At 36.7% G+C, this 17,061-nt stretch overlaps 1 protein-coding gene across 3 annotated transcripts in view; it reads left to right on the top strand.

The window, feature by feature from the left end:
* The first annotated feature begins 238 nt into the window (after nucleotides 1-238).
* Nucleotides 239-17,061, top strand: part of homer3b (homer scaffold protein 3b) — a 53,287-nt gene continuing 36,464 nt past the window's right edge. Inside the window, exons 1-3 of one of the 3 annotated variants that reach the window (XM_028027340.1) lie at nucleotides 239-740; nucleotides 3,272-3,317; nucleotides 16,572-16,728. In XM_028027340.1, coding sequence (XP_027883141.1) covers nucleotides 3,295-3,317; nucleotides 16,572-16,728 — 180 coding nt within the window. In that variant the 5' untranslated portion in view covers nucleotides 239-740; nucleotides 3,272-3,294. The remainder of the gene's footprint in view (nucleotides 741-3,271; nucleotides 3,318-16,571; nucleotides 16,729-17,061) is intronic. The other 2 variants (XM_028027339.1, XM_028027341.1) reach the window with 2 other exon arrangements.

Raw genomic sequence — 17,061 nt, 5'->3', positions numbered from 1 at the left:
GCAACTAAATGTGGCTCAAATGTTTTACAGTCCAGGAATAGAGAGTACAGAAATTTTACTCAAGTTAAAGTAAAAAGTGCAGTGTAATAAAAATACTCATAAAACTACGTTTTTCCCCCAAACGCTACTCTAGATGATGTAACTAAGTAAATGTAACTAGTTGCCAACAAACTGCTGATTTCAGGCTGACGTTTTCTAGGCGAGGAGCGTCTCTTCACATTGTGTCCGCCAGGTGGCGCTGTGGAGGCCCCGCGGCCCCTCTGAGGTTGCTGAATGGGATCCCAGTGTGATCGCGCTCGGAAGCGGGAGGGGAGAGCAGGGCACTCAAGTTGTGGAGGAGGTCGGAGCTAGAAGCTGTCCGCTGCCCGACTTTCATCGACATTCCTCCGTCTGTTCCGCCCGCACAGCTGAACCAAACGTTCACGGTGCGTAATTACGCACGGGCACGACGGATCCACGCCGCTACCGGCCGTGGAAAACCGCGGACAAAGGACGGCAGGCAGGCAGGCGGGCGGGCTGGAGAAACACGCCTGACTTGAGAGGAGAGAAGTGTGGTTGGGAGGGAAACCGGGGGATCCGGAGTCGGAAGTGACTTTTGTTTTTACTCTTGAGAAATGTAACGTGAGGAAAGGATTTCAGGAAGAAAGTCAGCCTTTTGGAGAGAGGAGGAACTGGGCCAGACGGACTTCTGACAGGAACAACTCCTAAAAAAATCAGCATCCAGATCATCGGAGCATGGGGTGAGTTAGTGATCTGATAAGATCCTTTCAGATCCCTCCAGAAAATGCTAAATGTTTGAAAGTGAACTTTGTTTATTTTTCTGAGGGAATTATCATAGTTGATCGGGTTTAACTGCAGCATTGAAGTCTTTCTAATCAGTCTGTATGAGACGCTGGGCTTTTTTTCTTTGTTTAAACCATAAAAGACATCCCAGAGAGGGGGATCCTTCACGCAGAGTCTGACCTACTTTCCTCACGTCTCTGTTTAAACCTTAACGACAGTTGTGACCACAAAAAGGTCAAATTGACGCTATAATTAATTTACTGCCTTTGCGATCACTCTGCAGCTTCTTCAGCTCTACCTGGGATGTTGATCCTAGAGGCCAGTTAAACACCTTCAGAATAAATTACTCAGCTCCACAGACACACCGGGAGCCTCTGGATCATTTCCCATCCGATTTCTGTGCAGAGGATCCCGGCTGGGTTTTGCTTTGGGAATCTCCGGGTGACGCTTCGCTCTGTCCATTTGACGCTGCGTCTGAGTTAGAGTCGTAAATATTTCATATACTAGCCTGCAGCTAAAACTCACATAAATCCCCCCTTTGGGTCTCCAGGATTGGACTCAGTTACCTGCACAGATACGGAGTTTTTTTTAGGTTGTATTGACATTTTTTATTTTTGTAAAAAGATTTTGCACATTATCAGAAAATTGTGACTTTTTCTGATTTCCCTTTTGGATTAGTAAAAATATTTGCAGAATAAATTAAAATGTAAATAAACATGATTGAAGATTTGTTGCGGTCGTAGCTCTAAGATGCTAATCCCAAATTTTGCTTGTTCTAATTTTTACATACACAAATGACTCTAAAACATTGTTCAGATTTTTACCATAACAATAATCCCGAAGTTGCATCTCTGAAAATATTCCAGGTTTTTGTAGCGAACCATCCATAAGAATAAAATCCAACCAACACTTAGGCCTGTCACAATATTAAATCTTACTGGATGATAAATTGTCCCAAATATTATCACGATAAACAATATTATTGTTGCTTTGAGACCATTTAAATGTAATATATTGATAGTGGCTAACAATGCAAATTTGAGGCATTAAAAAGTAGAAAAATATTAATCATTATCTTAATTTATCATGCCATCAAATGCTTATTAAGACAGACCTACCAACACATTTCCTTTACTGCTTAGCAGGACAGGTTAAAGTTCATTAACCTTTTTTCTTTTCTTCCAGGGTGAATTATTTCACAAAATACCAATTTTTCTTTCTATAAGATAGTTTCAAACAAGTAGTAGAGACATCTGACTTAATAAATCTGTGAATCATAGTTAAATGCTGGATTTTTAAATCAGTAAATGTTCATATTACAACCAGAGGATTAGTTGACGTTACACAGCTCTGCAGTTAAACAAGCTTTCACTTAATTGATCAAACAAACAGACTAAAATGTTGTCGTGAGCATTTTAGCGATTAGTAAGATTAGTGAGGTTAGCACAATTAGCGCCAGAGCTATCTAAACATTGCAGCACTTTAGCTCTACAGGACTGGACTTGTCTGCCCTTCGCTGTAGAGTGAGTAGATCTGATGCATCTGTGGACGAACGTCAAGCAGGAAAATACAGAACATGATGCATAAATACAATCTTTCTGCTTCCAAATATTACATGTAAAATGGTGCCTTCATCTGTACATTTGAAAACGTTTTCAGCAGTCAGAGTTTTCCTCTGCGCTGCACTAAAAACTACATGACGACTCTCAGGAGATTCACAGGAGCCTGTGACGTTGTCAGTATGCTACACGTCTCAAAAAAACAAGTCTTAGTCAGAAATCAGGCATTTTAAAATACAGATGATGAATAGGAAATAACTTTTTTATTTAGGGTAGCTGCTACGTTCTCTATTGTCTCAGAGGATTCAACTACATAAAGGAAAGTAAGTCATTTGCTGGTGTTAAGCAACATATCTGATGACGTCGGTTTGCTTTCACACGGTTTAACTCTGCACACTTTTATCCAGATGAGTCACCTGGTCCTGGTGGGTCAGTTTAAACGATATCATGTTTAACTTGGCTAAAACTATGCGATAAACTCATATTATTATTATTTTAAAGTCAAATTGGTGTACCTTAATTCCACTTGTAATACATTTTCACATTTTCAAAACCCAAAGCTGCAAATCTCTGCGAACGACTTCCACAATCGGACATTTAGTGGAAATAATGTCTGAGCAGTTCGGTTTTAAAGAGGAGCTTTAATTCTTCTTGTCTGAGCTTTTCTCTGGTATTTATGCACATTTTGATCTTCTGAAAGACATCAAAGCAAAGCTATAACTGTATTCTTAAAAGTTTTTTTTTTCTTCCTAAGCACATCTGACCTAAATCCTGTTAATGCCACTTCAAACGTGAAACTTCTCTCAGTGGAAAAGTTAGGAACTGAAACCGAGAATCAACGGCAGAAAACCAATAATGACTGTGTTGCTTTATTTGACGCTCCAGTTCGCCTAACAGTTTGGACTTTCTTTCTTCTGGTTGGTCTACAGCGGAGGTATCTGAGAGCTGTAAAATGTACCCGCGACACCGTGAGAGGTAGAAACCCGCCGCCGTGTCTGTGTCGTGGTTCTGCATGTCAGGGATGGGCGATGACCAAAACGTCTAAAAACAATGCTTCAAATCCCTCCCTAAAACTGTTTACGAGAACCAAGTTGTTCATGCATAATTTATTAGTGTGTGATCATAAATTTAGCATTATTAGTGTGAAAGAAAGATGGATTTGTGTCATAGTTTAGGGAACTATCATTGGAGATGTCAACAATACCACAAAATGCCAAAAATGAAAACCTTTTGAGTTCGAAATTGTTTGGTTTGAAACTCAAAAGTTTAACATTAGGTATTGGCATATTGGGAATAAATCGCCCATCCCTGCTTTATGAAACATTGATGAAGTGAATCCTCCATCATTCCATTGCTGTGATGTTAATCCTTCCCTGAGTGTCTGTAGAAACTGCAGACGCTTCGTGCTTGTCGTGTTGTGCAGATGTTGTCAGTGCAACTCCTGCTGTCGTCGCCTGATGTCCCTTTTATCGTGTTTCGACCTCCTGTCAGCGGATCCGCCGCTGGTTTCTGTAAACAGCTCATCAGACTCGCTTTGCATGTCAAACCTCCATGTTTACAATAACTACAGCTGATTAATGAATATGTAGTGCTGTTTGAATGTGCAGCGAACCAAATTATATGTGCCAATAAAAGCAAAAAGTAGCTGTTTATGCCGACTGACGGCAACTATATAAATTTATTGTATTTTCAAGTTACAAAAAAAACAAAAAAAAACAAGACAGTTTAGATATGATTTTACCTTTGAGGTTTTTAGAGACATGGCTAAAAAATGTATCACAATATTGTAGCTAACAATGCAAAAACACAAAACTTTACCAAGTATTTTTGGTCTAGTTTTTAGTGAGAATATTTATTTATTTTGTTTATTTGTGTATTTAAGGACACCCATTAGTCTCTACCTTTGTAGAGACGGTTCTTCCTGGGGCAATAAAAATATTTTTTAAATATTACAAAAAAGATCTAATGGTTTTCCTTAAAACACAAACAAATTTAAATTTAACACAAAATTTGAATCTACGCCTTACAAACATTACAAAAAGACGCAACAAAATAACGCACCACACAAGTTATTTCAACAAAATCAAAACTTAATAAAAAAAAACTTTTTAAAGTGTACGAATAACTTTTACACTTTAAATAAGAAAAAACTGACTTACAAGTAACTTTTCAGCAAGAATTAGGAACTTATTTTAAATAAATAATTCCGTAATATTGATGAAAAAGTTCAGGTTCCTCAGGCAGATTATTTCAATCATAACATGGAAAAAATGCTACAAGATAAATAATCCGGCAGTTGAACTAGTACGTTTTAAAAAACAATATTAAGGAATTTATTACTTAAAGCAAGCAGAAAAGTTACATGAAAAGTTACCTGTCAGTTAGTTTTGTCTTATTTCAAGTGTACTACAATATTTGTCCTATAACCTAGACTGAAATACTTGGTAAGATTTTGGGTTTTTGCAGTGTAACAAGACAAAATTGTTGATCTGTCATATGCACTGCAAAAAACACACAATTTTATCAATTATTTTTGTCTAATTTACATTTCAAATGTATTACGGTTGAAATGAGACAACAATAACCAAGTATTAGTTCCACTGGCATATTTTTTCACTTATAACAAAATATTTTTCCAGTTTAAAATGAAAAAAGTCAGCCTTTTATTCATCTATATTCAAGAATTACTGACTTAAACCAAGCTGATTCATCTTACTAAAAACTTTATTTAAATTTAGTTTTATCTTATTTCACCTCTATTATATTTGCACAAGAAACTGTACCAAAAGTGCTTTGTAAGATTTTGTTTTTGGGGTGTAAATTTACACTCACTGACAAAACAAGTTGTAGCACCAAGAAGGCCAGAAAGCAAAAGGTGAATGATTCAGTTTTAAAGGTGATGGTAGAAGAGGCACCAGAGAGCAAACAGTTTACAGAACATGTGGAGCCATAATGTTCCAGATTTTTGCTTCAGCATCTGGCAGGCGGAGCAGTGAGTGAAGATGCTGCATTAGACAGAATTACACTCACATGGCAGAGTGTGATAGAGGCTGTATTGTGGTGATTCTTTAGGCCTGGTGGTCGTATTGTGAAGTTGACCTAAATGTGGGAGATTCAGATCTGAAAGACCTTAGTTCATGATGACGCCATGAATAGTGGTTTAATGGATAAGACCGGGTCACTAAAAAAAAAGCCTGAAGATACCGGCGGAAAGTTTCTCGGGGTGAGTTGCAGAGTTTTTGTTTTTGAACACTATTAAGATACGGATCTATGTCTGGATGAGATATTACAGTAACGAGGCAGTGCACAGCGCCCACGCTGACTAACTGCATCTTAACACCTAAAATAAAATTATTTATGTTGACTATCTACTGCCTGAAAGAAAATGTTTGTTTTTGCCAACGCAGAACAAACATTCTGCGTTTGTTTGAATGTTTGTCTATTCATTTTTCTATTTATTCTATTTTTATTTTATTTTGATTCTAAATTATAAATGGCCCTAAAACTGTTATAACCCTGGTTATTCTGCTTTGTGTTGGTTACTGATTTTAAAACTACAGGTTTATTGTCACTTCCATCAACATCAAATTGAGTTCAATGGGAGAAATCCCAGATGGAGCCCTGAAGGTAGATGAAAATCGAGTGGAATGGTGTAGAAGGAGAATGGCTCCTGTTCCTGGTTCAGTTTGGAAATGAGTCTGTGATTAAAAACTTTGAGATTTTAATCACACATTAGCAGCTGCTTCACAGAATCTTCATATGTTGTAGAAAAATCCAGTTTAGATTTGGACAGAGCTGAATTAAATTGGCCAAGATGCCTAAGAAATGTGAGAAAAAGTCCTTCCCTACATTAACAAGCTGAAATTCAGCTTCAACTTCATGTTGCTAAATGTTTTCTGGACCAGACAGACAGAGCAGGATAGTAACTAATTACATTTACTCAATGACATTTACTTGAATAATTTCTTTTTAAAAAAAGACACTTTTATGAGTATTTTTACTATGCTATACTTTTTTACTTGAGTAATTTTAGTATGAAGTTTTGCCAACGCAGTACAAGTCTATTTTTATTTTATTTTGATTCTAAATTATAAATGGCCCTAAAACTGTTATAACTCTGGTTATTCTGCTTTGTGTTGGTTACTGATTTTAAAGCTACAGGTTTATCGTCACTTCCATAAGTTTCTGGATTCTCTTCCTACTGAATGTAAACATGTTTTAACCAAAAATTCACCAAAAACAGACACACACCTGCAGTTTTTGTTCAAGTTTCATGAGTTTTATATTGAAAGAAATTGATTTGGAAAAAAAAATTCTGCCTGGTTTTGTTATGTTTTGTTACTTATATGAATTATTGTTGTTTTGGTCCTTAAAATACCAAAACTTCCACTTAAATTAATGTTTTGGTCTGTCTGATGATGTAATTTTTAAATATTAAATGATTGATAATTAGTATTTGAGCAACCTTACTGGAGTAAGAATAAAAACATATTTTACAGGTTTTGGGTGCTCTTCTCACCTCAGCATAAAGATAATAAAACCCAACATGGAAAATGTTTTGTACTGAAACTGAAAGTAAAGGAGCAAACAGAACTAATATCCTCTTTTCTATTTTATTAGTTTGGTTTTAGAAGAAGCAGCGTTGCAGCAGGAACTCTCATATATCTCTGAATCAAGCTGAAGTTTTATTACGTATTTTAACTAAGTGAGCGGTTTTAACTGAAGCAGCTGCTCTGTATGTGGGAGTTTTTGTAATTGCTGCTTAGGAGACTTGCTGATTTATGTGGAGAGGGTGCCAGACTTTGGCTTTTCTTGTGATTTCTCTTCCTTTTCTCACCATAAAGCCCCAGAACAATGTGCAGATCAGCTCTCCCTCTCTGACCTTTTACGCAAAAAGTGCTTCATCTTTGTGTCACCTTCACAATCCACAACAGCAGCTAGTTATCAGTCAGACTCCTGCAAGCAGAGCTCACATTTTCAGGATTTCTCCACTTTTAGTCCAATCCTTCAAAGCATTCCTGACATAGTTAGAGAATATCAGACATGGCTCGTGTCGGGTTCTGGTCTGTGCTGCCAACGCGATGACCTGCTGAGCAGCAGCGTGAGCTGGCGTTTTCCCTCCCTGTGCTATTTTAATCCGCTGCTGAAAGCAGGGCGTGTTGTGTTGCCCAACGGAGCCAATAAGTGGACCCGGGGTTGCAGCCTGAGAGGTCGGAGGAAGTGGACCCTTAAAGGAGAAGTGGCGTCTGACGAGCAAAAGCGGAACGGCTTAAAAGAACAGCGACCACACTCAGTCGCTTCTCTGAACGTGCAGATGGTGGAAAATGATGCCCAGCTGAATGTGTTTGGACAGAATTTAGATTTTTTTCTCTCTGAAAGATGCAGAATGCGAGGTCTGTGTTTGTGATTCATGAGTTGAAACATGTTGGTTTTCCTTTATAATCGTTAAATAATTAACGATTGACTTCCAGCAGCCTCTCGCCATTTGAGCAACAATACCGTCTTAACTTCCCCACATTATGACACTTTGAAACCACAAACTATTGAGATTTATGTAGGGCGGAAACAATTAATCAGATTCATCGTGATTATTCGATTATTAAAATAATTGTTAACTGATTTAGGAATTGATTAATTGTTAACAAAAGGCTGAACACATTCAGAGCAGTAAAAGAACTGATTCACCAAACTGAATCATCTGGATCTAAAAACTGGAAACTTCTCTCCTAAAATCCAAACCTTTTTCATGCACCTTCTGCTTTCTTTAGAAATGTTCTTATTAAAACTGTCTACTTATATTCACAGTGTGCTCATTGCAGATCTGCAGCTTAAATCATTTGTGCGCCTCTGCACAGCATGCAGAATCGCACCTTCTCCCGTCTTTCTCAAGCTCTCAGTCCTCTTTGGCCATTTCAAGTGTGAACTTCAGTTTCAAGGTATAACCGGTGCAATTTATGGCTCTTACTTTAAAATCTCCCTCCGCCTCCACGCTCTTTACGAGCTCACAAAGCCTTAAGGCCTCATTACTGGCAGTTTGACGTACATTTTCTCAATGAGTCGCTGATTGTGTTTGACGGCTTGGCCAGACAGAAGAGAGCAGCTTTCTCACTGATTGGAGGAAGGGATGAAACTGCGTGTGTGTGTGTGTGTGTGTCATGATAAAACTAAATAGTGAATAAGAAGTACTTCTCAAATCCTGCGTGTATTATTGTTGCTTTGTTTGCAAGTTAAGGTCGGTGTGCTTATTAATACAAATTAATTAAAATAATTCAGCCTGAGTTTGGAAAAAACGTGTAAAATATTCCGGACTCTAAAAATAAAACATTTCTTGGGCTGTATGTAGCTGCTGCTTTAGAAAACTTTTCCCGTTTCACTTCTAAATCAAGCTTTAATTGAGCCACACCCAACTGCATTCAAGTTAGCGCATTCATTAGCTTCCTTAGCGTTAGCTTCATTAGCGTTAGCTTTCTAGAGCAGTGCTCATAAAGTTGGAGGAAAGATGAAGAAAAAAAAAAATTATCCCATAAATTTGTTAATTGAAATTTTTTGTTATTTGTTATGAGTTATGTGAAAATAATTGATTTAAATGTTTTTTCTGATTGGCTCCCAGCCAAATTTATTAAGTTGCTTCGCTCCTTAAGCTAGCGTAGCAAGCAAGAAATGGAAAAAAAACATATAATTGTTGGAATACAATAAAATTTGATATGATTAAAATAAAATATTTGATATTTTCTTATAATCAAAAGAGGGGACTGTGATGAAAAATGACTTTATGACTTGATGTGGTAATAAAGTCATAATATATTATCTAATTGTAAAATTATCCACCACAGAACTCCTGGCTGTCTAAACATCGGACAGCATGAGGCAGTATTTATGCAAAATGAATGCAGTAATTATTGAATAGTGAATAAAAAACAATCTAAAAGTTTCTTTACATGGTTTGTAGGATTCTCTATGAAGTGGATCCCCAGCCAGAGGTTGGTGCTCTTTAGGGTTTTTCTCCAGGGCCTGGAAACATTTGGACTTGTTCTGAGAGCGGCTCACCTGTGTGCCAGTAAATATAACTCTATATCTATATAAACTAAATATGTGTTAGAAAAACTTCAGCAACCCCTTTGCTGAAAAGAGGCACAATGTTTTCCCTCAAAGGTGTGAACTTGGTGACTGCTGTGTGTTTGTTTTACTTCTGAAGAACTCACAATAAAATCCTAAAGATCTACCAAAATAACTTAGAATAAATTATTTTCCTAAATATTTAAATAACTTGCATGTATTACCTCTTAGTCATACAAAAGAAGAGCTGAATTAAGGTGTCTTTGGTGTGATGGAGTCATATTCCAGAGCATAAAAATACCAACTTAGGTTGAAAAAAATCCTTAGCTGGTAACAAATTATTTTTATTGAAGTAGGTCCTAAATTTAAACCATAGCGGTCTTTAATTTAATCCCCCCAGATTTAAAGAAATCCCATTTTGCCTACATGATAAATTACAGCCGGATAATCTTTAGTTGCATTTTTTCTCATGGTTGCAGTTTCTAAGTAGCAATTGTTGCCTCTCCGGCTGCAGCTTTTCTCTTGGTGAGTTTTCTGAAATAAAGAGAAACATTTTTAGTTTTTTTTTACTAAGCAATACGAAGCAGATGCATCTCTGTGGAAAATGTTTCCTCCTGTATCTGATGAGTTTGATATCACAGACAGATAACTTTCAGTCTGTTTTAGGGAGTTAAAGTTTCTGCATAAAAGTTGTTTTGTTACTTGTGTAAATTACTGCTGAACTATGACACATTGAAGGATCAGAATATAAAATAATAAATGTCTATTCAACCTGAAAACTGCTGAGAGGTGAATTCCTGACAATTTGCTACAGAATTAGATCGTTCCCATGAAAATCCTGTTCAGTGGCGACTTTATCCGGCTGTAAAGTGAACTGAAGTTTCATTTTTCATCTCGTCATGCAATTTTTAGCTCACATTTTATCTTTTTTTTATCAGTTGTTGCTTCTTCCTACTGTTTCAACTGCGTTAGCTTAATATTACATCCCAAAATCACAGAATAATCCATAGTTTTACTCTACAGCAAGGAGATTAATGATAATAAATTTGATTTGGACTGTAAACTGTTTCATGTGACTTTAATTTCAGCGTCAAAACCGTGTGGGGAAATGAAAATTTCCTGTTGATTTTTTTTTTTTTTTTTTTACCAATTACAAAAAGTTTCAATCTAATTCGGATAATATTAACTGAATATCAAGACAAACATAAAACCAAAAAGTTACAAACTGATAAATATTTCATCCCACATCAGAGCTTGACTTAAAACCAGATGTCAGTGTTTCTACATTCATACATTAAAAACTTTCTTATTGTTAAGATAGAGAAATGAAATGTAAAATATATCAGAACAGAGTTGATTATGGATTGGTGTTGTTTGTAAATTTAAATTTGATTTACTTGAAATGATTTCACTTAATTAAAAAATGTAAATGTTGTGATTGTTGCAGACTAAATTTACTGATTTTGCAGCAACTTTCCAATCAAATTTGCTAATTTTTTAATCTGAATTTTTGCCATATCATGATCTTACAAAAAAGTTACACATGACCTTTTAACATATTTAATATTTAAAGTTCCAATAACATTTTCAAGTTCTTCCAGGAATTTTTCTTTTTAATGGAATTTTCCTTGTGATATAAAGGTTAAAAAAAAACAAAAAATAAATACAAAAGTACCTTTTTGAAATAATGCCCTTAATACAAATAAAATCAAGTCCTGGAAAATGTTTAAAGTGCATTCAACATAAAATTAATTATTTACACATAATAAGCAAATCCTACTGAACATCTCAACTATGTTTCATGGAAAAATAAAAATAAAAAGGCAAATGTTACCATTTAGTGTCAAACATTTCATCTTTCAGGTTCGGCTGTCAGCAGACGTCGTGAAACAGGAAGTCGAATTAGAAGTTTATTGGTCAAAATGCAGTGGTTGGTCAGAAAAGAAGGAAATACAGAAAACGTTAAGGTCAGATTTGCTGAAAGTTGCAATTCATGCTGTCATATCTTTTCTTAGTGGAGATAGTTATATTTTAAAACTGAGCATGAGTGCAGAGGAAGTCCATTAGTCTCCTTGTTCTGTAGGATCCTCAGCGTTCTTGTCCGGCTTGTGATATTTTTCTGCACATCAGAGAGAAATTTTCATCTGTAAAAAAATAAGAAAAGATGTGTATGCTCACCTGGAGGAAGAGGATGTTGGTTTCCTCAGATCTGTGCTGCAATCGATTTATCAGGAGAGATTAATGTAGCTGATAGCCTCAGCGACTCTTGTGCTATCTGCTGTAATTTCAGAAGGTGTGTGAGCTCAGATCGACCTATTAAACTCCCCCTTCCTCTCACCTCGGCTGAACGGCGATAAAGATTTCACTGAGGCAAACATTCATTGAAGGAAAGAGCTGCTCTTTCCTTCAATAAGGAAGGTAAAGAGGAAAGAGGACTGTGGCTCTATGGTAAAGTGGTCGTCTTGCGATCGGAAGGTTGTAGATTCGATTCCAGCTTCCTCCTGCCACATGTCGATGTGCCTATGGGCAAGGCACTTAACCCTAAATTGCCTACCGATCTGCATATCAGTGTATAAATGTGTTTGTGAGTGCGACTGGGTGAATGTGACTCTAGTGTAAAGTGCTTTGAGTGGTTAAAATGACTGGAAAAGCGCTATATAAGTTCAGTCCATTTACCATTTTATCTTAAAGCAGCAGTCGGTGAATCAAAATTATGTTTCTGCAGATGTGAGAAATCACGTGAAGAAACAGAAATCAAGTCTGGACTCGGCTCTGTTCCTCTCCGGACTTTTTCTGCTTGATTTCTTTTCTCTCTCTAATAAAGTAAAAATGCAGCAAATGTTTTCATTCAGATAAATAACTATATTTATTATAACAAGGTAATTCCCACTTTTGTTTCTGGTTACTTGTGACTCCAGACACTTTGAAAACAATCAGCTGCGTATCTGATTTACTACCATTATGGAAGTGGTGAGTATCAGATGTTTAGTGGGGTGAAAACATCGTATTTGGGCCATTCGGACGCCATAAAAAAGTCTGATTTTATGGGCTTTGAGTCGCCTTTGCTTAAGACACTAAGTTGTTTGAATGCTGCTAAAACGACATCAGCTTGTTTTTGTTTTAACTTGTTAGGATGAAAATGATTCATTTGAGTCCAAACTTTCTGCCCCCTGGACCAAAGTCACAAAGATAAACAAACTCAGTGGCCATATTTTTTTCAATTAAAAATGCTAAGTAAATGTATTGTAAATTGATAATAATTGTTATTTAATTGTCCAATATATTCATGAAACAAAATAGAAAGTTTGCATTAAAACTCTGATGTTTTCAGAGTTTCTTTATTTTTTTAAAAAAAGGTGTAAAGGTTTCTAACTTTTCAGTTTGGTTTAGAAAATGTTTTATTACAAAAATGAGAACTTTCTTCTAAAATTCTTCCTGTCTTTTGCCAAGTTTAACGACTCAAATCTGTTCAGTAAAAAGTTGCTGAATGTTTGTGGCCTGAGTTATAAAAACAAATAAAAAACATGGCTCATAAAAGAAAAATACGGGTTTTTTTCTTTTTAAATCTCCACCTAAAAACATAAAAATCAGCTTCCTTTGCTGCAGGATCAAATTTGAATCATTCTGAATCTGCAATCAGGGCCAGAAAAATGCATCCAAGAGCCACAAGTGGCCCCCCGACCACACTTTGGACACCCCTGATTTATTATCTAGGATTCATGTTTTCTCTGAACTCAAGGCAGAAAACGTTAAATCTTTTTTTTTTAATTAATTTATTGCAGGTTATATCACTAATGAGACATTCAACGACATTATTGTATCTTAATTATATGTTTTTCTGATATCTTGCAGCTGCATGTCGACCCTGTCTTTAAATTAAAGATAATTTCTGCACTAAATAAATCCTTAACTCACTCAAACTGTTTGTTGCATGACCAGTCAAAACCCCAAATAAGTAATTTAAAGCCCAAAATGGACGTGACATTCAAGCTAAGCTCATGCAAACCTTCAACCAGAACTAAAGAGGTTTTTATTTCTTGACCTCTGAACTTTGGAGGGTTAAAACTCCCCTTTGTTAGCAGCCTGTCTCCACGCTCTCACAGCATGTGATCTACGGTAATTAGATAAAGATTTTTTTGATGATGTATAACTTTGTGGTAAGAGCAGACGCTCCTCCACTGGATTACTCCTGAATGCAGTCTGTTCTCACCTCAGGAGAGCGTTAATCCGGCTTTAATCTGCTCATTTCATCAAACATCGCCGTGACGCTTCCTGTCTGAGCCGATTAGCTCGACGGGCTTTTTCACTGTGACATCTCAGCCGGGCCAATTAATTTCTGCCAGGGCTGACGAGCCGTCAGTCATCGCTTCCCATTAAGATGTGAATACGATAGGAGGGAAATCCTGGTTTACTCCTCTGATAATTATAGTTTTTTCCCCCGTTTATTCCCTTATTGTCAGCTCTATTTGTTACGCAGCCAGATGATTCGTTTAATTAAGTCTAATGAGGTGTTTCTGAGTTGCTGATTCATATCTGTTGTTTTGACATTCATTTGAAATGTAGGCTGCTGTTGGAGGACACAGTGATTTTCTTTCCCAGTTTTACCAATAAATCATTAACTGAATCTTTGGATGATTTGATGGAATAGGCTTGGACAGAACGTTCTTATTAAAATGCCACGCTTGGGTTTCGGTTTTGATAACTTCTTTAAAGGCAATAAGCTTTTAGTTTATTAACTCCTCTGGTTGTAAAAAGGCTTTTTATCCAGAGCAAAGATAAAAAAGAAAAAAAGCTTCTTTTATTTGGTTTTGTTCCTATTGTAACTGAGTATCTCTGCAACTGGAGGACACAACAACTTCCTAGTTATCTGTGTGGCTCTGGGTGCAGTTTCAGTGAATTGTTGTCTCATATCGCTGTGGAGGTTGTTTTTCAGTATTGGTGGTTTGGGTGTGATCATGCTGAGACTGGGCTGTAATACAACAGAGGAAGAATATTAAAAACACATCTCAAGGTCTGACTGCAGAAAAACACAATTCAGCTAGAAACAACTAACAGGATTTTATAGAAGAACAGAGTAACACTGAATATTTTTCTTCCAGGTTGTAATTTGTGTGTTTCATAGCTGCTTTGCTGTTCATGGTTAATACAGCTTCTCACTAAAAAGGCCGTAGTTAACGAGCTACAGGATGTACAGTCAGTTTCAGGCTTTTCAGCTGTTGCCATGCTAATGTTTTGAATGTGTTGACCAAATCTGAAGACATTTAGCTTTATTTGTGACAAGAAATTTGAGCCTAAAAATATGATCTTTATTATTTTTATTGTTCTATGCTCCTTAAAATCAGTAATTAACCCAACAGATGTTATTGGACTGTGGGGGCTTAGAGTAGTACAGCCTGGAAAGGTGTGAAGACCCCTAAAGAAGAAAAGGTTAATTTTCATTTATCGTTATTTACGTCTCCAAATGATGTGAATGTGGGCCCAACTGTGGTTCTGATAACTTATAGGGAACCTACTGCTCAAAATTCACTTTTTAAAATACAATAAAATAGTTATTTTTTATGCCACAGTGGGGAAATTCACTTGTTACAGCAACACAGTAACAAAATATAAATCCATTTTAAAAACAATATAAACAAGGTTTTTGTATTTTCATTTGGGTCTCTAGTGCTTCTAGAAACAGTCCAGCCGCTAAAATTAAGTTAGTATTTTTTAGTGTCCAGAAAACAAACTGTTTCAAAAAGCTTCTGATTATTAAGTCACAATTGCCAGGCTCTGCCCCGTTACCTAGCAACCACAGCAGAGCCCATCCCCGTTACCTAGCAACCCAAGCTGAGCTCCAACATGTCTGGTCAGCTGATTTTACCTGCCTTTTTTATACATTGTTCATGAATACCTGACGTTTGTTGTTTAGTAGTATTGAGAATCATTTTAATATCTCCTCAGGCAGTTTGGCGTTTTGCCATTTATTTCCTTCCATTTTGTGATTGTTGGAGGACGTTAAATAAACTTGTATCTAAAGTTTTTCTGTGTTTCTTGTTTCTGCAGCTGCAGTCACCCTCAACCTGAATAACACCGTCTAAATCAGCTTTCTCGGCTCTGTTGCTATTGTCTATTGTTAACTGTGGCAGAAACAATAACGACTATTGTTTGAATGCAAATGTTCAGTAATGCCTATGAAATCTGCCTGGAACGATTGCTCATATAGGCGGTGCTGACCCATATAAATCGTATTTTCTCCTGCTCAGAGGAGGACCATTGCCTCCTCCCAGTTCACATTATTGCCATAATGTTGGTATATAGCTGCAGAAGAAGCGCCTCATTGCATGCATTGACATTGTGCAAACTCTATTAGCTGTGTAGTGCTGCATGAATTCACCATTGGGCCTCCTTTGGTCCATCAGTGTCCTGTATGTCTCTTGGTGCTGTTCGTCCCCACAGCCAGTGTTTGTAGTTTGTCTTACAAGAGAAGAATGACTAATTGGACTGCTGGGGGTTTGCAGATCTTCAGCCTCTCTGCACCCAAAACATTATTAACATCACAGTTTCACTGACCTCAGGGTCCTTGGAAAACAATAATGATATTGTGTTTTCTTTTAATGATGAGCTCTGATGTGGTCGCCTTCTGGCTTTCAGCTGTGTGCTTAAGAGGTTGTTAAAGCATCAGAAATACGGCTTTTAATACATCTCTAATGCATTTAAGTAAGTTTTTCCTTTAAATCTTCGTCTCAAATGGAAATAGCTTTCTCTGAAAATACGAACGTTTTAGTAAAATACACAATGTAAGATTTAGGTTTGGATGTATATTAACATTTTAAGCAGAGAAGTACAGATTTCAATTTCTTGAGCCTGGTGGAGCAAATATTAAACTATATATAGAATTTAATAGATAGATAGATAGATAGATAGATAGATAGATAGATAGATAGATAGATAGATAGATAGATAGATAGATAGATAGATAGATAGAGGGCTGAAACAATTAATCGAATTAATCAATTATTAAAATAATCGTCAACTGATTTAGTTAACTGGACTCTACTACTACTACTACTACTACTACTACTACTACTACTACTACTACTACTACTGCTACTACTACTACTACTCTACTCCTACTACTTTGTCTTCTGAAGCTTTCAGCCTGATGTTGTTCTCCTGTCTCGTTGTTTTAAGGGAGCAGCCCATCTTCAGCACCAGAGCTCATGTCTTCCAGATCGACCCGGCGACCAAACGTAACTGGTTGCCGGCCAGTAAGCACGCCGTCACCGTGTCCTTCTTCTACGACGCCAGCCGCAACGTCTACCGCATCATCAGCGTGGGCGGAACGAAGGTGGGGAGCCCAGCTCATCGTCAACACACATCTAACACGCAGTTTATCAGGATTTACATTTCTGTGCGAGTTTCATGGTGAATGTGGAAGGATAGCATCTGTTACTTAATCTGATTTTATTTGTTTTTACTTTTAAAGAAATTTACTAACTTCTTGCTCGAAAAAGCAGTTTTCTTGATGTGACATTTAGTGAAGATTAGGGATGATGTAAATAATTATTTTAGTAACTGAATAACTCATTGATTTTTCTGATGATTGAGTAATTGAATAAAAACATTTTCCTTTTCTATAGTAGCTACTTAAGCTACATGAAAGAGAAAAAACAATTCAGAT

Source organism: Xiphophorus couchianus, chromosome 9 (assembly GCF_001444195.1).
Source record: "Xiphophorus couchianus chromosome 9, X_couchianus-1.0, whole genome shotgun sequence".
Classification (NCBI taxonomy): domain Eukaryota; kingdom Metazoa; phylum Chordata; class Actinopteri; order Cyprinodontiformes; family Poeciliidae; genus Xiphophorus; species Xiphophorus couchianus.
Note: the sequence above shows the minus strand (reverse complement) of the source record. Positions and strands in the feature narration are given on the sequence as shown.